The 21,910-nt window shown below is 43.0% G+C and overlaps 3 protein-coding genes across 3 annotated transcripts in view; 2 read left to right on the top strand and 1 right to left on the bottom strand.

Moving 5' to 3' along the window:
* LOC124142262 (paladin-like) overlaps positions 1–1,770 on the top strand; it is a 41,809-nt gene extending 40,039 nt beyond the window's left edge. Inside the window, exon 20 of the mRNA XM_046510605.2 lies at positions 1,232–1,770. Coding sequence (XP_046366561.2) covers positions 1,232–1,375 — 144 coding nt within the window. The 3' untranslated portion in view covers positions 1,376–1,770. The remainder of the gene's footprint in view (positions 1–1,231) is intronic.
* A 1,748-nt stretch (positions 1,771–3,518) lies between these two features.
* Positions 3,519–20,710, bottom strand: LOC124142263. The gene is made up of 3 exons (XM_048392774.1): positions 20,234–20,710; positions 11,262–11,401; positions 3,519–8,816 (listed from the first exon to the last, which is right to left on the bottom strand). Exon 3 carries the CDS (start codon positions 8,197–8,199, stop codon positions 6,775–6,777), a length of 1,425 nt encoding a protein of 474 aa, XP_048248731.1. The 5' UTR covers positions 8,200–8,816; positions 11,262–11,401; positions 20,234–20,710; the 3' UTR covers positions 3,519–6,774.
* Positions 13,562–16,303, top strand: LOC125378127 (cell wall protein DAN4-like). The gene is made up of 2 exons (XM_048392989.1): positions 13,562–14,363; positions 16,086–16,303. The coding sequence occupies exons 1-2, from the start codon at positions 13,562–13,564 to the stop codon at positions 16,226–16,228; spliced, it is 945 nt and encodes a 314-aa protein (XP_048248946.1). The 3' UTR covers positions 16,229–16,303.
* Positions 20,711–21,910: the final 1,200 nt, after the last annotated feature.

The raw sequence follows: 21,910 nt of genomic DNA, 5'->3' as shown, positions 1-21,910 counted from the left end.
CAGGTAGGGACACCTTCTGTCAGTGGATGTGTGAGGTAGGGACACCTTCTGTTAGTGGATGTACGAGGTAGGGACACCTTCAGTCAGTGGATGTGTGAGGTAGGGACACCTTCTGTCAATGGATGTGTCAGGTAGGGACACCTTCTGTCAATGGATGTGTCAGGTAGGGACACCTTCTGTCAGTGGATGTGTCAGGTAGGGACACCTTCTGTCAGTGGATGTGTCAGGTAGGGACACCTTCTGTCAATGGATGTGTCAGGTAGGGACACCTTCTGTCAGTGGATGTGTGAGGTAGGGACACTGTCAGTCTATGGATGCGTGAGGTAGGCACACCGCGAGCGAGAGTATCCGACTAGGGGTAAACCTTGTGGAGAGTCTGTACCCTCGTCACACCCGGTGTCGATTCCCCGCACGGGTACGGTCAATTAAATTATGATGCTAATTCTTTGTGTGACATATTTTTCCAAATATTGTTGTGTAGCGAAGAATAGTGAGATAACCACGACTTAACATAGCCATGTACACTTTTGTCACCCACCATGAGTGAGTGAGTGAGTATGGTTTTACGCCGCTTTTAGCAATATTCCAGCAATACAACGGCGGGGGACACCAGAAATGGGCTTCACACATTGTACCAATGTCGGGAATCGAACCCGTGTCTTCGGCGTGACGAGCGAACGCTGTAACCATTAGGCTACCCGACCGCCCCTGACCAACCATGAGATAAGGGACCTGATTGGTGAAAAATTACATTTTGACTTTATACAATTCACAAGCTTCAATTCATATTGTTTTACAGAGATACATGACTTCAAACATTTGGTCTCATTTTCCGACTTATAACTGTTTAAGTAACAATTCCAGTATCTAGACATAATGCCTGATGAATTGAAAGTAGACACGTATGCTGGAATGTTTTGAAATAATGTTTTTATTACATTATGAACTAAGGAGAGAAATATAAGATATTCTTGTACAGTCCGCACACATTGCGATCTTCAATAAAGTAAGTTTATGTCAAACATCTTTTTGACCTCACAGTACTCATAATGTCCCTTTTCTCCTGGTAGGTCACACTTGGTGTTGCTGGGATATTGTAAACAATTGTTAAGACCCTTAACTGCCACTCCAAAAGACATATTTCGTCCTCGTTGGGAGTGAAACGCTTACTCTTATGGGTCGGGCACGTAGAGGCCGTAGACATAAACTTATATTTGGCTTCCTCCGCTAGGTGGCAGCACGAGTGGGCGTGTACGAGCTGTTGGACAACTTGGCCTTCTACGACTTTGAGCAGACGCTGTCTCAGTTCCGGACCCGGCGGGAGAGATGGAGGGCGCGGCGACAGAACCTCCACTTCCATGGGCACTTCATCTGATGCTTGTTGTAGATCCATGTACGTCTTACGATGCTCCGTTGTGCTTGGCCAACATATATGACAGAATCCTTAGTCACACTTATGGAAGATATGCCAAATGACTTATTCCGAGACATTTTGAGGGTGAACTATTTGCCGCCCTCACCTCAACGAGCCTGATGTCGAGAGGAACAGGACGTGTGCAACATTCTGGATGTATGCAGCTTCCAGCGGCCTTCCTGTATGACCTGCTTGGCCTTCTCAGTGCTGGCGACTGATGCCCCTCTGTCACAACTCCTTCAAGTCCTGTAATTTATGACCTATCCATGTTGTGTGTTGAGAAATATATAATTTTCATACACTGCGTGAGTTTGTATCTATGTTTATGTTGTGACGCGATGACACAAGCTGAGAAACCAACATCACAAGGTCATTTTCATATCACCTATGAATTCAATAAAAGGCTCAGAATTCAAATTTCGATTTTACAAATGGCCGCTCCGGAGTATGAGGAGTGGTGTTGACCAACTTGGAATAAGGGGAGTTCGAGTACATTTCTAGAGAAGCAGTTATTATCATACTCTGTCCCCTGAGTTGAGCTGGACCCAGTCGAAGCTTGGTTTATCGCTCCTGGATTCTCTCACAGCATCAGAGAAAGACATGTCCTTCTAACTCATGATATGTTAATATTTGTTTGTTTGTTGTTTAACGCCGCACTCAGCAGCATTCCAGCTTATGACGGCGGTCTGAAAATAATCGAGTCTGAACAAAACAATCCAGAGATTGACATCATGAGCATCGATCTACGCAATTGGGATCCGATGGCATGCATCAACAAAGTCAGCGAGCCAGATCACCCGATCCCGTCAGTCGCCTCTTACAACAATCATAGTCTCCTCTTACGGCAAGCAAGGGTTGCTAAAGACCTTTTCTACCCCGGATCTTCACGGGTCGATATGTTAATGAAATGGGGATTTCACATATACACGGTAAAGATCGTTAATTGGAAGCGGACCAACAAATACATCCGCAGTTGGAGACTAGCGGAAAGTCTATGTTTGATCCTAGTGCTGGCAATATTCCCTCGGAACCACAACGTATGGTCGTCTTAAACGACCTAGCGAGTTAAATGAGTTGGAGTTAGCGGTTTCCCAGCAGTACCTAATATAAGACACGGGGGGAAATTAATCAACCCCAGCACGCCACACTGCACTAAGTGACAAAGCAGGATACTATTTTTGGATCCAGATCATGTGAACGAAGACAATCCCTCACACAATTTTTGTCTCTCATAAAACTAGGGTAATAATAATCAATGCCACTATTGTTAGACGAACTAGGGGTCTCAAGGGGTCTCAAGGGGTCTCAAGGGGACATACCTTGAAGCAGTTGTCTCCTAAATATCATCAGAACCCCAAGTGTCTTCATCCCCGAAGACCTTGAGTGAAATATGTGGCTGTTCGGGTTGTCTCGAAAATCTTCAAATATATTCCGTCTGAGTATTGCTGGAGTTAGTGTGAGTGAGTGAGTGAGTGAGTGAGTGAGTGAGGTGGGTGTAAAGCCGCTTTTTAACAATATTCCAGTTATATCACGGCGTGCCAGCTTAATGTGTGAGGAAAGCCCGAAGTAATGCAGGTCACAGACGTTTACCACATCTGTGAAACACGGGTATGGTGCTGACAAACCTAGAAACACAATCGGGGCGAACCGGGAGTCGAACCCACAATCATAGGTTTCTGTCGTGCCAAAGGGACGCAACTTTGCCCCCGCTGTAATAAGTGACGCGGATGGATGGATGAACGAGGTTCATCACTAGAGATGTAATAGTGGGAATCTCGTTTATCCATTCATGGGGGGGGGGGGGGGGATAGGGGGGGCCCAGTCGTCTATGTTTCTAGGTTTGTCAGCACCGTGCTCGTGGGTTTCACCGAAGTGGTAAACGTCTGAGACCTGCATCACTTCGGGCTTTCCTCCCACATAAAGCTGACACGCCGAGATATAACTGGAATACCGTAAAAAACGGCGTTAAGCCAAACTCACTCACACTCACTCCATTCTTGGGCGTCACAAGATATTCACATACTAGAAATCCCATGTCAGTCTTTTGATCCATTTCTCGCAAATCGTTGAAGGAAATGACAGACAAATACCAGAAAACGACAAGTACTGTACGTCTATTTATTAAAGTGTGTCACTGTTTGCATAGAAGGCCATGACCAATCACATGAATCTACTGTATTACCGCTGGAGAAGAACACGGAACATGTGAGTGAACTATAGTATAGAACTTGTAGGCACAAATATATCATTATAGAAGTAGAAAAAATGATATAAAGAGATATTCAGGAAAAAAGTGGCGATTCTAAAGAGAACAAGGGAATTGATTCATCAAAATGTCTGAAAAATCCATATATGAAAAATGTAGATAAAAATTACAATGTACAAAGAAACCCCTTTCCAAATTTTTGAAATGGTGACGCACAATGACGAGTTACTCCCCTTCCATAAGTAAAGGCATTAAGCAGCTCATTGTCTTTAAAATCTGTTGACGACATCCGATAAACACCCACAACCACTACTAACTATCACTGCAAGGGAGACAGATATAGATGGACATTAACGACGTTGACTGTCGTTACTGTAGTAACTGTAACCTGTAAACCGCAGCTGTAACCTTTCACTGACATTTTTAATGGCGATTTGCAACGAATGGCGTTTGAACTTTCCTGAGATTTTTGTGATCATTGAATTGTAAGTATGCGTCACCATTTCACAAAAAGTGGGTGGCGTTTGGCGCCAAGGCCCGTGTCCACTAAAAGAACTTGACGACTGGTGTACGTCAATGTTGACGTACAGAATATCCAAATATTGAGGCAACGATGTTCGTAGGTCAACGTATTGATATTGACGTATACAGTGTCGACGTATTGAGGTAATCTCAGTCGTAGGTCAACGTATTGACGTATAGAATGTGGACGTTCAGACGTAACCTCAGTCGTAGGTCCACGTATTGACGTATATAATGTCGACGTTCAGACGTAACCTCAGTCGCAGGTCCACGTACTGACGTATAGAATGTCGACGTATTGAGGGAACCATCGTCGCAGAGTTCGCTTTGTGACAGCAGCCTGTCAGGCCGCAGGCAGTATGCAGCATCCGGAATCGTGACATGATGATCATAGTTTTTCATGGACATACATTAAACATCATAATCTACATCATACGTTGTGCGTCTTCTGCATTTCACTGTGTATTCACAACAACCTACACATACGCGCGTGTACTGGTTCTATGGGTACAGCCAAATTTGTCATGGGAAATGGGACAAGCATCCCAATGGCGGAATTGAAGCGATGGCGCACACCCGCACGTTACACATGAGACGACCTTAGAAACCTCCCGTGACATCATCTGGATTTCTGGGTTCCGTGTGTAGCCCCCGGGCTTTTAAGTTCCTTTCACATAATTTGGCTTGAGGGTTTACGGTTCAGATACTGTTAACATCTTTCCTTTTCGGGTGTTTTTCTTCACTTCATGATCCCATATCCTGAACAATATTGCTGTACACAGCTGGGTAGTACCTCTAGGAGACACCGACCTCTGTACACAGCTAGGTAGTCTTTCTAGGAGACCCGGACCTACTGTACACAGCTGGGTAGTCCCTCTAGGAGGCCCCGACCTACTGTACACAGCTTGGTAGTCCCTCTAGGAGACCTCGACCTCTGTACACAGCTGGGTAGTCCCTCTGGAGACCCCGACCTACTGTACACAGCTGGGTAGTCCCTCTAGGAGACCCCGACCTACTGTACACAGCTGGGTAGTCCCTCTAGGAGACCCCGACCTACTGTACACAGCTGGGTAGTCCCTCTAGGAGACCCCGACCTACTGTACACAGCTGGGTAGTCCCTCTAGGAGGCCCGGACCTACTGTACACAGCTGGATAGTCCCTCTAGGAGACCCGGACCTACTGTACACAGCTGGGTAGTCCCTCTAGGAGACCCCGACCTACTGTACACAGCTGGGTAGTCCCTCTAGGAGACCCCGACCTACTGTACATAGTTGGGTAGTCCCTCTAGGAGACCCCGACCTACTGTACACAGCTGGGTAGTCCCTCTAGGAGACCCCGACCTCTGTACACAGCTGGGTAGTCCCTCTAGGAGACCCCGACCTACTGTACACAGCTGGGTAGTCCCTCTAGCAGACCCCGACCTCTGTACACAGCTGGGTAGTCCCTCTAGGAGACCCCGACCTCTGTACACAGCTGGGTAGTCCCTCTAGGAGACCCCGACCTACTGTACACAGCTGGGTAGTCCCTCTAGCAGACCCCGACCTCTGTACACAGCTGGGTAGTCCCTCTAGGAGACCCCGACCTCTGTTCACAGCTGGGTAGTCCCTCTAGGAGACCCCGACCTACTGTACACAGCTGGGTAGTCCCTCTAGGAGACCCCGACCTCTGTTCACAGCTGGGTAGTCCCTCTAGGAGACCCCGACCTACTGTACACAGCTGGGTAGTCCCTCTAGGAGACCCCGACCTCTGTACACAGCTGGGTAGTCCCTCTAGCAGACCCCGACCTCTGTACACAGCTGGGTAGTCCCTCTAGGAGACACCGACCTCTGTACACAGCTGGGTAGTCCCTCTAGGAGACCCCGACCTCTGTACACAGCTGGGTAGTCCCTCTAGCAGACCCCGACCTCTGTACACAGCTGGGTAGTCCCTCTAGGAGACCCCGACCTCTGTACACAGCTGGGTAGTCCCTCTAGGAGACCCCAACCTCTGTACACAGCTGGGTAGTCCCTCTAGCAGACCCCGACCTTTGTACACAGCTGGGTAGTCCCTCTAGCAGACCCCGACCTCTGTACACAGCTGGGTAGTCCCTCTAGCAGACCCCGACCTCTGTACACAGCTGGGAAGTCCCTCTAGGAGGCCCCGACCTACTGTACACAGCTGGATAGTCCCTCTAGGAGACCTCGACCTCTGTACACAGCTGGGTTGTCCCTCTAGCAGACCCCGACCTACTGTACACAGCTGGGTAGTCCCTCTAGGAGGCCCCGACCTCTGTACACAGCTGGGTTGTCCCTCTAGGAGACCCCGACCTACTGTACACAGCTGGGTAGTCCCTCTAGGAGACCCCGACCTCTGTACACAGCTGGGTTGTCCCTCTAGGAGACCCCGACCTACTGTACACAGCTGGGTAGTCCCTCTAGGAGGCCCGGACATACTGTACACAGCTGTGTAGTCACCCTTTGAAAGTCACGATATACTCTGTTGTCACATACTGGGTTATCATCTTGGAAAAGGGGATACTATTTCTGCAATATCCCGGCGATTTGGATCTAATTAAAGAGTTCCTACTCACAGGTGCAGTGGAAATGTCGATTGAATGATTTAAGATTTTCATCTTCCTGTAATACTTTCACTACTAAAAACGGTGAAATATGCTGTCAGCTAGATATATAAAAAAGATGATATAATGACAATCTATGATTTCTATGAGATAACAAGGTGTATATACGACATGGCGGTGTGAAGGATTAAAGGGAGGTAAGCACGCTTCGCCTGTGGAGAGTACCAGTAAAGTGTCGCACACACTTGTGTGTATCGTTATGTTCATATACAGTGTGTATAACACGTTCCATGTTAGTGACAGTGTATATCTTATGTTCCACGTTGGCGAGTGTATATCATATGTCTCAAGTTGTTCACAGTGTATATAACATGAAACAGTTTGTTGACAGTGCATATCATATGTTCCATGTTGTTGACAGTGTATATCATATGTCTCATGTTTTTGACAGTGTTTATCATATGTCTCATGTTGTTGACAGTGTATATCATATGTTCCACGTTGTTGACAGTGTATATCATATGTCTCATGTTGTTGACAGTGTGTATCATATGTTCCATGTTGTTGACAATGTATATTATATGTTCCATGTTGTTGACAATGTATATCATATGTTCCATGTTGTTGACAGTGTATATTATATGTTCCACGTTGTTGACAGAGTATATCATATGTTCCATGTTGTTGACAGTGTATATCATATGTTCCATGTTGTTGACAGTGTATATTATATGTTACATGTTGTTGACAGAGTATATCATATGTTCCATGTTGTTGACAGTGTATATCATATGTTCCATGTTGTTGACAGTGTATATTATATGTTACATGTTGTTGACAGTGTGTATCATATGTTCCATGTTGTTGACAGTGTATATCATATGTTCCATGTTGTTGACAGTGTGTATCATATGTTCCATGTTGTTGACAGTGTGTATCATATGTTCCATGTTGTTGACAGTGTGTATCATATGTTCCATGTTGTTGACAGTGTGTATCATATGTTCCATGTTGTTGACAGTGTGTATCATATGTTCCATGTTGTTGACAGTGTGTATCATATGTTCCATGTTGTTGACAGTGTATATCATATGTTCCATGTTGTTGACAGTGTATATCATATGTTCCATGTTGTTGACAGTGTATATCATATGTTCCATGTTGTTGACAGTGTATATCATATGTTCCATGTTGTTGACAGTGTGTATCATATGTTCCATGTTGTTGACAGTGTGTATCATATGTTCCATGTTGTTGACAGTGTATATCATATGTTCCATGTTGTTGACAGTGTATATCATATGTCTCATGCTGTTGACAGTGTGTATCATATGTTCCATGTTGTTGAAAGTGTATATCATATGTTCCACGTTGTTGACAGTGTATATCATATGTTCCATGTTGTTGACAGTGTATATCATATGTTCCATGTTGTTGACAGTGTATAGCATATGTCTCATGTTGTTGACAGTGTATATCATTGATGTTGTACAGGTGCATGTATATCTACATTCACAACCCACATCACAAACCCGTGTCATTCGGGCAATCAAATACACAACCTTTAAAGAGAGGCTTTAAATTTCAATGTTGAGTCACGCGCAGCTCACAAATGCTATAAACCAACCTCCTTCAAAACAAATAGCTTTTTTCAAATTCTCATTAACCCTGGCCGTTTTTGCTGCATCTCTTCCGGGTATGAATATATAGATTGGATCTGCTTCAAAACATTCTGAAAGCACATTATAATTGCAAACATATTTTTTTATCGCAATGAAACTTTTATTAACAATTTAACTATTTCGTCACTCCACGATTATTTCTTTTACATTTAAGGAGAGGGTTTCGGTTACATTCAAGTTTCAGAAAGAGTCAGATCCAATCTATTTAAAACCAGGTCACATCACATTTGTCATTAGAACAAGGATCCCAGTTGCCAGTGTCACGTGCCACGTGACGTCATGACGTTGTGCCATGTTGTCGCTGTTGCATAAGTCTGATGTGCAGCAGGACACACACTGAGTTCGGAACAACATGGTGGTACATCCGGGTGTGCAGTCAGGACTGCACCTGCGCTCAAACACTGTTTGAGACTTCCGGTTGTTTATACGACGAACCTGAAACATTGGTATAGATGGTTGTATGTGCTTTAAGAATGGCAACATAATATCAGAGGTACGGAGGGTCATGTTTTATATGTGTTTAAAGCATGGCAACCCCGAATGATGCTGTTACAACGAAATTATCTTATCGACATGTTTTAATGTGCCATTATAAAATAATTCAAAATTGATAGAAAACAGCTGTTCCATTGAGAGAAGGTTAACTTGTCCTATATCTCTGAAAAATCTTCGAAGCGGGGTATAAAGGATTTATTCTCAATGTTCTGTGCAGAAAGTGATACACGTCCACGGCAAGATTTTCTGTAGAAAATGCAAAAAGGGAAAAACACGTGCCGCTTGGGCAGACGGAACTACACGTGCAATGAGGGTATATAAATGATACGGACGGCATGTCAGTCACTCACAATGAATAACAATCACCTCCGAATGGCCACGAGTGACACCCGAACAACGCGAGCGGGCTGCGGGTATGATACAGATGGGGGCCACCAATGCCCACATTGCTAGATGTTTTAGTTGCTCCCGTGTTTCAACTAACCTCATGCAACGTTCTGACGTGACCCCTAATGGGATGTCCTCAGATCTTTGTTTAGCGGTAGCGAGAACTGAGGTCTGAATTTAAAGAGATTGAGTTTCTTTTGGCCGTTCGTTTATGTCCCATCAGGCGGGATACATACATAGTGTTTTATCAAGATCACGTGAAACAATCTGATCTCGTCAATCTGACATGGATGATGGAAACATGTGTTGTTGGTACTTTAGACATAATAATATTACATCAGAGGTTTATTGCTTAACGCCATACTCAGATATGCATGTATGACGGCGATCTGTAGCTAAGCAAGCATGGACCAGACAATCCAGTGATTGGCATCATGTGCATCGATCTACACAATTGGGATACGATGACATCGACCAAGTCAGAGGGTACTGCAGGAAGACGTGTTGTAGGTGCTTTTGACAGATCAGCATAATATCCGAAGTTCGGGGGACCATGTGTTGGGGGAGCTTCAGACCAAGCAGCATAATCTATATCAGAGGTACTGATGAACTGACATAACAACATAATATCAGAGATACGGAGTATCACGTGTTGTAGATGCTTTAGACATAACAACACAATATCAGAGGTACGGAGTATCACGTGTTGTAGATGCTTTAGACATAACAACACAATATCAGAGGTACGGAGTATCACGTGTTGTAGATGCTTTAGACATAACAACACAATATCAGAGGTACGGAGTATCACGTGTTGTAGATGCTTTAGACATAACAACACAATATCAGAGGTACGGAGTATCACGTGTTGTAGGTGCTTTAGACATAACAACATAATATCAGAGGTACGGAGTATCACGTGTTGTAGATGCTTTAGACATAACAACACAATATCAGAGGTACGGAGTATCACGTGTTGTAGATGCTTTAGACATAACAACATAATATCAGAGATACGGAGTATCACGTGTTGTAGGTGCTTTAGACATAACAACATAATATCAGAGGTACGGAGTATCACGTGTTGTAGATGCTTTAGACATAACAACATAATATCAGAGATACGGAGTATCACGTGTTGTAGGTGCTTTAGACATAACAACATAATATCAGAGGTACGGAGTATCACGTGTTGTAGGTGCTTTAGACATAACAACACAATATCAGAGATACGGAGTATCACGTGTTGTAGATGCTTTAGACATAACAACAAAATATCAGAGGTACGGAGTATCACGTGTTGTAGGTGCTTTAGACATAACAACACAATATCAGAGGTACGGAGTATCACGTGTTGTAGATGCTTTAGACATAACAACATAATATCAGAGGTACGGAGTATCACGTGTTGTAGGTGCTTTAGACATAACAACACAATATCAGAGATACGGAGTATCACGTGTTGTAGATGCTTTAGACATAACAACACAATATCAGAGGTACGGAGTATCACGTGTTGTAGGTGCTTTAGACATAACAACATAATATCAGAGGTACGGAGTATCACGTGTTGTAGATGCTTTAGACATAACAACACAATATCAGAGGTACGGAGTATCACGTGTTGTAGGTGCTTTAGACATAACAACATAATATCAGAGGTACGGAGTATCACGTGTTGTAGGTGCTTTAGACATAACAACATAATATCAGAGGTACGGAGTATCACGTGTTGTAGATGCTTTAGACATAACAACATATTATCGGAGGTATGCTTGTTTGTTTGTTTGTTTGTTTGTTGTTTAACGTCACGCATAGTAATATTCCAGTTATATAACGGCGGTATGATCGATCAACGCAATTGGGATACGATGGCATGCATCAACCAAGTCAGCCAGTCTGACCACCCGATCACGTTATCCGCCTCTTACGGCAAGCATGGATTGCTAAAGACCTGTTCTACCCCGGGTCTTCACGGGTCATATCAATGAGACTCACCTTACAGAAATGCTCATAGTCTCTGCACTTGGTCACCATGATGTCGGTGAGGTTGGCAAGCGTCTGGCAGTTCTTCTCCCTCTCGTAGCAGTCGTAGCACCGCAGGGGCTGTCTCACCGCCATCTTGCCAGTCTGGTAGCCTGGGGACACGGGGAAATCTTAGTCTCAGTCTCCCTCACAGTCTCAGTCTCAGTCGCACTCACAGTCACAGTCTCAGTCTCACTCACAGTCTCAGTCTCACTCACAGTCTCAGTCTCAGTCTCCCTCACAGTCTCAGTCTCAGTCTCCCTCACAGTCTCAGTCTCAGTCTCACTCACAGACTGGGCCATTTTCAGGAAATCGGCCGGTTGACATTTTCACACTGATAAATGAATGTGCATGGTGTGTGTCTAAGTATATAATTAGCTCGAATAACATATTATAAACCACAAACTTGACTCAGCTATACCACATGTAGATCACCACAACCTTCACTCAGCTATTCCACAAGTATATCACCACAACCTTCACTCAGCTATTCCACAAGAATATCACCAAAACCATCACCCAGCTATTCCGAAAGTATATCACCACAACCTTCACTCCGCTATACCATAAGTATATCACCACAACCTTCACTCAGCTATTCCACAAGTATATCACCACAGCCTTCATTCAGCTATTCCACAAGTATATCACCACAACCTTCACTCAGCTATACCATAAGTATATCACCACAACCTTCACTCAGCAATTCCACAAGTATCTCACCACAACCTTCACTCAGCTATTCCACAAGTATATCACCACAACCTTCACTCAGCTATACCATAAGTATATCACCACAACATTCACTCAGCTATTCCACAAGTATATCTCCAAAACCATCACCCAGCTATTCCACAAATATATCACCACAACCTTCACTCAGCTATTCCACAAGTATATCACCACATCCTTCACTCAGCAATACAATCAGTATATCACCACAACCTTCACTCAGCTATTCCACAATTATATCACCACATCCTTCACTCAGCAATACCATAAGTATATCACCACAACCTTCACTCAGCTATAAAATAAGTATATCACAACCTTCACTCAGCTATACCACATGTATGTCACCTCAAACTTCATTCAGCTATACCATAAGTATATCACAAACTTCACTCGGCTATTCCACAAGTATATTACCACAAACTTCACTCGGCTATACCATAAGTATATCACCACAACCTTCACTCAGTTATTCCACAAGTATGTCACCACAAACTTCACTCCGCTATACCATAAGTATATCACCACAACCTTCACTCAGCTATTCCACAAGTATATCACCAAAAACTTCACTCGGCTATTCCACAAGTATATCAACACAACCTTCACTCAACTATTCCACAAGTATATCACCACAACCTTCACTCAGCTATTCCACAAGTATATCACCACAAATTTAACTCAGCTATACCATAAGTATATCACCACAAATTTCACTCAGCTATACCATAAGTATATCACAACCTTCACTAAGCTATACAACAAGTATATCACAAACTTCACTAAGCTATACAACAAGTATATCACCACAACCTTCACTCAGCTATACCATAAGTATATCACCACAACCTTCACTCCGCTATTCCACAAGTATATCACCACAAACTTCACTCAGCTATACCATAAGTATATCACAAACTTCACTCAGCTATTCCACAAGTATATCACCACAAACTTCATCCAGCTATTCCACAAGTATATCACCACAAACTTCACTCAGCTATACCATAAGTATATCACAACCTTCACTCAGCTATACCATAAGTATATCACAACCTTCACCAAGCTATACCACATGTATATCACCACAAACTTCACTCAGCTATACCATAAGTATATCACCACAACATTCACTCAGCTATTCCACAAGTATATCTCCAAAACCATCACCCAGCTATTCCACAAATATATCACCACAACCTTCACTCAGCTATTCCACAAGTATATCACCACATCCTTCACTCAGCAATACAATCAGTATATCACCACAACCTTCACTCAGCTATTCCACAATTATATCACCACATCCTTCACTCAGCAATACCATAAGTATATCACCACAACCTTCACTCAGCTATAAAATAAGTATATCACAACCTTCACTCAGCTATACCACATGTATGTCACCACAAACTTCATTCAGCTATACCATAAGTATATCACAAACTTCACTCGGCTATTCCACAAGTATATTACCACAAACTTCACTCGGCTATACCATAAGTATATCACCACAACCTTCACTCAGTTATTCCACAAGTATGTCACCACAAACTTCACACCGCTATACCATAAGTATATCACCACAACCTTCACTCAGCTATTCCACAAGTATATCACCAAAAACTTCACTCGGCTATTCCACAAGTATATCAACACAAACTTCACTCAACTATTCCACAAGTATATCACCACAACCTTCACTCAGCTATTCCACAAGTATATCACCACAAATTTCACTCAGCTATACCATAAGTATATCACCACAAATTTCACTCAGCTATACCATAAGTATATCACAACCTTCACTAAGCTATACAACAAGTATATCACAAACTTCACTCAGCTATACAACAAGTATATCACCACAACCTTCACTCAGCTATACCATAAGTATATCACCACAACCTTCACTCAGCTATTCCACAAGTATATCACCACAAACTTCACTCAGCTATACCATAAGTATATCACAAACTTCACTCAGCTATTCCACAAGCATATCACCACAACCTTTATCCAGCTATTCCACAAGTATATCACCACAAACTTCACTCAGCTATACCATAAGTATATCACAACCTTCACTCAGCTATACCATAAGTATATCACAACCTTCACCAAGCTATACCACATGTATATCACCACAAACTTCACTCAGCTATACCACAAGTATATCAGAACCTTCACTCAGCTATACCATAAGTATATCACAACCTTCACTAAGCTATACAACAAGTATATCACCAGAACCTTCACTCAGCTATACCATAAACATATCACCTCAAACTTCACTCAGCTATTCCACAAGTATATCCCAACCTTCACTCAGCTATACCATAAGTATATCACAAACTTAACTCAGCTATACCACAAGTATATGACCACAACCTTCACTCAGCTATTCCACAAGTATATCACCAAAACCATCACCCAGCTATACCATAAGTATATCACAACAACCTTCAATCAGCTATTCCACAAGTATATCACCACAACCTTCACTCAGCTATTCCACAAGTATATCACAACCTTCACTCAGCTATACCATAAGTATATCACAAACTTCACTCAGCTATTCCACAAGTATATCACCACAACCTTCATCCAGCTATTCCACAAGTATATCACCACAAACTTCACTCAGCTATTCCACAAGTATATCACCACAAACTTCACTCAGCTATACCATAAGTATATCACCACAACCTTCATCCAGCTATTCCACAAGTATATCACCACAAACTTCACTCAGCTATACCATAAGTATATCACAACCTTCACTCAGCTATACCATAAGTATATCACAACCTTCACTAAGCTATACCACAAGTATATCACCACAAACCTCACTCAGCTATACCATAAGTATATCAGAACCTTCACTCAGCTATACCATAAGTATATCACAACCTTCACTAAGCTATACAACAAGTATATCACCAGAACCTTCACTCAGCTATACCATAAACATATCACCTCAAACTTCACTCAGCTATTCCACAAGTATATCCCAACCTTCACTCAGCTATACCATAAGTATATCACAAACTTAACTCAGCTATACCACAAGTATATGACCACAACCTTCACTCAGCTATTCCACAAGTATATCACCAAAACCATCACCCAGCTATACCATAAGTATATCACAACAACCTTCAATCAGCTATTCCACAAGTATATCACCACAACCTTCACTCAGCTATTCCACAAGTATATCCCAACCTTCACTCAGCTATACCATAAGTATATCACAAACTTAACTCAGCTATACCACAAGTATATGACCACAACCTTCACTCAGCTATTCCACAAGTATATCACCAAAACCATCACCCAGCTATACCATAAGTATATCACAAACTTCACTCAGCTATTCCACAAGTATATCACCACAACCTTCATCCAGCTATTCCACAAGTATATCACCACAAACTTCACTCAGCTATACCTTAAGCATATCACAACCTTCACTCAGCTATACCATAAGCATATCACAACAAACTTCACTCAGCTACACCACAAGTATATCACCACAACCTTCACTCAGCAATTCCACAAGTATATCACCACAGCCTTCACTCAGCTATTCCACAAGTATATCACCACAAACTTCACTCAGCTATACCATAAGTATATCACCACAACCTTCACTCAGCTATTCCACAAGTATATCACCACAACCTTCACTCAGCTATACCATAAGTATATCACAAACTTCACAAAGCTATACCACAAGTATATCACCACAACCTTCACTCAGCTATTCCACAAGTATATCACAACAAACTTCACTCAGCTATACCATAAGTATATCACCACAGCCTTCATCCAGCTATTCCACAAGTATATCACCACACACTTCACTCAGCTATACCATAAGTATATCACAACCTTCACTCAGCTATACCATAAGTATATCACAACCTTCACTAAGCTATACCACAAGTATATCACCACAAACTTCACTTAGCTATACCATAAGTATATCAGAACCTTCACTCAGCTATACCATAAGTATATCACAACCTTCACTAAGCTATACAACAAGTATTTCACCAGAACCTTCACTCAGCTATACCATAAACATATCACCTCAAACTTCACTCAGCTATTCCACAAGTATATCACCACAAACTTCACTCAGCTATACAATAAGTATATCTCAACCTTCACTCACCTATTCCACAAGTGTATCACCATAAACTTCACTAAGCTATACCATAAGTATATCACAACCTTCACTCAGCTATACCATAAGTATATCACAACCTTCACTAAGCTATATCACATGTATATCACCACAAACTTTACTCAGCTATACCATAAGTATATCACAAACTTCCCTTAGCTATACCATAAGTATATCACAACCTTGAGACAACTATACCACATGTATATCACCACAACCATCACTCAGCTATACCACATGTATATCATCACAACCTTCACTCAGCTATTCCACAGGTATATCACCACAAACGTGAGACAGCTATACCACATGTATATCACCACAACCTTCACTCAGCTATACCACATGTATATCATCACAAACTTCACTCAGCTATACCACAAGTATGTCACCATAACCTTCACTCAGCTATACCACAAGTATATCATCACAACCTTCACTCAGCTATACCATATGTATATCACCACATACTTCGCCTGTAGCCAGATAGATATTGCAGCTAAATGACGCCAGCCTGTAGTCAGGTATATATTGTACCTATATTATGACATCTAGTTTCGATAAATATGGAGAAATAGATATCTTGAATGCAAAAGTTTTATTCATTTTAGCTTAGATCACTTTTCCAGCTATATCCCGTAGCAGCGCGTCCAGTTCGGCTCGGAGCATGTTAAACCAGCATCTTCACGAGGCAAGGGAGTTAACTGACTTTACAAGTGTAGTTTCCCTGACCCTATAAGCTCAGTTAACTCCCTCACCTCGGGAAGATGGTAAACCAGAAGCCAATATATATAGTAAGCATCGGACCTTGGGACAGAATATGACTGTATAGCAGTCAGCCATGATGGGTCCTCTGATAGCTGGACATGGTTTTGGTACAATGACCTCACGGTGTTTCCACATACAGCTGACACATGTTACACAAGAAATGACAGGAAAAGCGAACTAGATACACCGATATATACGTATGCGCCTTTCTAACATTCTGTTCTGTTCGTGTTTCAATGCAGACAAAACATGTGCACAATCATTCTATATTCATCAAAGATGTTTCATGTCAATCCGTCGACCGACTTAACCGTGTGACGGAAACAGTTGTGTATTCTCTCTAATATTTGCTCAGTGGGTTATCATGACCTGTCAGCACAAGGCTGGAGACATTAGCCATTTCCCCCGGTTCAATGAGCAGACGACACGCATTCTGATCGGAGCCGCTATACCCTGTGTCTTGAAGATCGATTCTCAGCCAGGCTAAGATACGCGTACGACTAAAAGCGTCGTCTCGAATTGTGAATATTGATCTGACAATTGCCTGGAACGACAGCGCCACGGAAACAAATACGTGTTGTGTACACGATGTACACACTGACATCACACAGCTCCTTCCCGTGTGAGCATCACACGGCTGCTTCCCGTGTGAGCCAACACGATACTTGTATGTTTGTACGCTGCATAACACACCTTTGGTATACAGACGCGTAACCATCCAATTGCACGCCATCGGGTGACAAAATGGTCGCGTTTTCAAGTCATCCTGGCACATTGTGAGACGATTATGTCAGCTATAACTGCCGCACGACATCTGCACACTAAAGGCCAGGGCCAGATCACCAACAATAGCTCATAATTACACAGCATCTAGTACAGTATTTGTAATTTGTCTCATGACTGCAATTACAATACCCGACGTTATGGCTATATTACATCTGAATAAACATGTCACGATAGAATATGTCACGACATGTGTCATCAATACCCGTCGTTTTAACAGTTTGACATCTAATAGAATATATGACAACAATGTGTCATCAATACCCGGGGTTTTAACTGTATGATTGGTTGGTTGGTTGGTTTGTTTTTTAACGCCGCAATCAGCAATATTCCAGCTATATGACGGCGGTCTGTAAATAATCGAGTCTGGACCAGACAATCCAGTGATTAATATCATGAGCATCGATCCACGCAATTGGGATCGATGACATGCATCAACCAAGTCAGCGAGCCTGACCACCCGATCCCGTTGGTCGCCTTTTACGACAAGCAGAGTCACCTTTTACGGCAAGCATGGGTTGCTGAAGACCTATTCTACCCCGGAATCTTCACGGGTCTATTCTACCCCGGAATCTTCACGGGTCTTTAACTGTATGACATCTAATAGAATATGTGACAACAATGTGTCATCAACATCCTGCGTTTTAACTGTATGACATCTAATAGAATATGTGACAACAATGTGTCATCAACATCCGGCGTTTTAACTGTATGACATCTAATAGAATATGTGACAACAATGTGTCATCAACATCCGGCGTTTTAACTGTATGACATCTAATAGAATGTGTGACAACAATGTGTCATCAACATCCGGCGTTTTAACTGTATGACATCTAATAGAATATGAGGACAATGTGCCACCAATACACTGAGTATAACTACTACTAAAAACAAGCAGGTTTGTCAGCACCATATGCGGGTTTCAGCAAAGTGGTAAACGTCTGAGACCTGCATCATGTCGGGAGTTCATCCCACAGTAAGCCGACACTGGGATACTGTTAATAGCGGCGTTAAACCCAACTCACTCACTAAATATATAAGATGACTGCATAACATACTATTGACCAGTTCCACGTGGGGGATAAATAACCTTAAACATGAATGAGGATAAAGTTGGTTTCCCGTGACTGGCATGTTGGTTTGTTGGTTTGGTTGGTTTGTTGTTTAACGCCGCAATCAGCAATAGTCCAGCTATATGACGGCGGTCTGTAAATAATCGAGTCTGGACCAGACAATCCAGTGATTAATATCATGAGCATAGATCCACGCCATTGGCATCGATGACATGCATCAACCAAGTCAGCGACCCTGACCACCCGATCCCGTTAGTCGCCTTTTACGACAAGCATAGTCGCCTTTTACGGCAAGCATGGCTAGCTGAAGACCTATTCTACCCCGGATCTTCACGGGTCGACTGGCATGTCGAGACTGTGGTGCAGTAACATAGTGTGGCAGTAGTCAATAGAATCTGCGGGTGTGTCGTGTCGGATTGTGTGCACAGGTACATAAAATACCATGCTAAGTTATTGTCACCAAGGAAGCATGTCAATATCAAAGGTAATCCATGTATGATATGGCTATTTAAGAGGGAATCCATACATGGTCTGGCAATGTAATAGGGAATCCAAATATGGTATGGCAATATTATATGCGTTATGTCAAGACTATGGTGAATCGATATGGAATATATCAGTTTTGTGTTATTTTTGTTGTTGTTTACACCAAGGAAAGCAATATTCCAGCTTTGTCAATGCGGCCGGCAAGTAACTGAGTCTGGATCAGACAAACAAGTGACTGATATTACAAGCAACGTCCTACGTCCTCGGGATGTGAAGCCTCGCAATCAAACAAGTCACCCGAATAAGTTCGTCGCCTCAAGTATATAGGTTGTTTAGGAGCTATTCTGACTCGGACCCCTCACAGAATATAAATTATATATCCTTTTTATTCGGGATATATAATGATGATTATATGTTGTGTGTCAGTATCATATGGTCTTGAAGATGATGGCTCATTCACACATTCAACCACACAACAAGAGATATTAATGATGCTCACTGGTGCAGCGGACGTAATGCATTCTAATTATGCTATTCCAACTCGAGAGCTATCACATTATTCATACTTGACTTCAATTAAAGAACTTAAATGTAGCCTCTCTGCATGTGATAGTTCACTCAAAACACCATCAATCACCACTTCAAACGACGCCAATTCCCTCATCACGGCATATAAAATAGCCTCTAGCCTCTCATTGAGTATCCACAGTGCAACGTCTTCAACAACCACATCAGCATCAGCTGCAGGACTCAATGGGCATCGTGTCATCAACACAGACATATAATAGGGCTGTATCTTACCACGAGGTTTAAACTGATAAAAACGTAACGATCCATCGCCTTGACTTAACGAGTTGCCAAAAAACGCATCACAAATATCGACCGCCCGCCCTTAAGCCACTTACCTTGAACATCAGCGGCCACCTGTCGACCTACATGTAGAAACAGAGCCACGATAGGCACGAGGAGCTCGAACTGCACGTGCATGACGACAAATGGGTGTCACGTAGTTTTTAAAGTCTATATCCGGCGGTGGTGGCGCACCCTCAGTTTACATCCTTGAGACACGAGACACGAGAAGCCAGTGAGACAATCTGACCCTCCTACAAGAACCCTGGTCATGGGAAGGTAATCACCCTCCTGTTGATGACGATATCTCCTGTTGAGATACCTAACCACCCGGCTGTCACGACGACTGCAACTCCTCTACACCTTCACGACAACATCAACACGTCTCTCCCGCCTCTTGCCACTTCGCCGTAGTCAATGGTTTATCCCGTGGTATGGCCTGATGGCAATAATCGATACTGCAATTGCTGTACCGCCAACCATTCCAGAGTGGAGCTAGCCGCTCTGCTCGTCTCTCCTGAAGCGGTAACCAAGTCCTTGTTCCTAGCAAGACGCAAGGACGTGAATATTCAATGCATAGTTACGATGCATCAGAACGCCGATACTATGATTAATGTATTACCCTAATGAAGTCGGTTGTCCTGAATCAGCTACAAGAAAAGGAATGACCCACTTATGACAAACTAAACATGCCATCATCCTCTTTAATCAGTTTCAAGTCCAATGATCCAGTCTCTATGGTACGATCTTTGTTCGACATCAAGTGTAATGCTCTACTTGTCAGTATTAAGATGCTACAGTTAGGTAACCGGGCAGTTATGGGTATTCTGTGATGTTTCCGAGCCTAGGGCCCATATTTCCCAGCTGGATTCAATGCCGCTAATTCCGTGGCCTAGTAATAGCCTCTATTTTATACCCCATTAAGCTTATGATTACCGATATCAGGCTCCCAGTTGGTCATTACCGTCAAAGCAGCGACAGTCTGAATGTTCAATTACTGGATCTCTACTCTGGTGTGAGGTGTTCCCCGACCAACCAGACAGACCCGTGTCGAACAATGAACGACCAGCGTCCTGTGTGGCCGTGTACGTCCACAGTGTATGATTGTGTATTGATCTTGTAAGTATAGACAAACGACGGTGTTGTCTTGCGAGTGCGAATGTAAGTGTCGTTCTGTGGTCAGACCAACATCGGATATATTCACTGCGGCGTGGACGGGGTAATCGTGCTTGGATCGGGGTAACCAATACCCGCCCAGTAAGCTTCGGTCTGAGTCGTCTATCTCCTACAATCAGATCTGCTATCGTTCTACTGTAGTGAAGATGAGTGAGTGAGTGAGTATGGTTTTACGCCGCTTTTAGCAATATTCCAGCAATATCACGGCGGGGGACACCAGAAATGGGCTTCACACATTGTACCCATGTCGGGAATCGAACCCGGGTCTTCGGCGTGATGAGCGAACGCTTTAACCACTAGGCTACCCGACCGCCCCTGGTGAAGATGAATATCAATTATGCTAATATTTACTAATTACTAATTACTTCTACTTCACACTCGTACTAGGTCACGTGATAGATTATCAGTACCCAACAATTGCTAGTAAAAGGTCACGTGATAGACTATCAGTACCCAACAGTTCCTAGTAAAAGGTCACGTGATAGACTATCAGTACCCAACAGTTGCTAGTAAAAGGTCACGTGATAGACTATCAGTTCCCAACAGTTCGCTTGTAA

The sequence above is a fragment of the Haliotis rufescens genome, unplaced genomic scaffold (genome assembly GCF_023055435.1).
Source record: "Haliotis rufescens isolate VD_foot unplaced genomic scaffold, xgHalRufe1.0.p SCAF_11, whole genome shotgun sequence".
NCBI classification, from domain to species: Eukaryota; Metazoa; Mollusca; class Gastropoda; order Lepetellida; family Haliotidae; genus Haliotis; species Haliotis rufescens.
This window is presented reverse-complemented; position numbering and strand designations above follow the sequence as displayed.

Excerpts from the sequence above, each read along its gene's own strand:
- LOC125378127 (XM_048392989.1), top strand. The coding sequence starts at position 13,562 with ATGTCACCACAAACTTCACACCGCTATACCATAAGTATATCACCACAA. Across the intron at positions 14,364-16,085 it reads TTCACTCAGCTATACCATAA|AACCTTCACTCAGCTATACC; the intron begins GTATATCACAAA and ends GTATTTCACCAG.
- LOC124142263 (XM_048392774.1), bottom strand. The coding sequence starts at position 8,199 with ATGCACCTGTACAACATCAATGATATACACTGTCAACAACATGAGACA.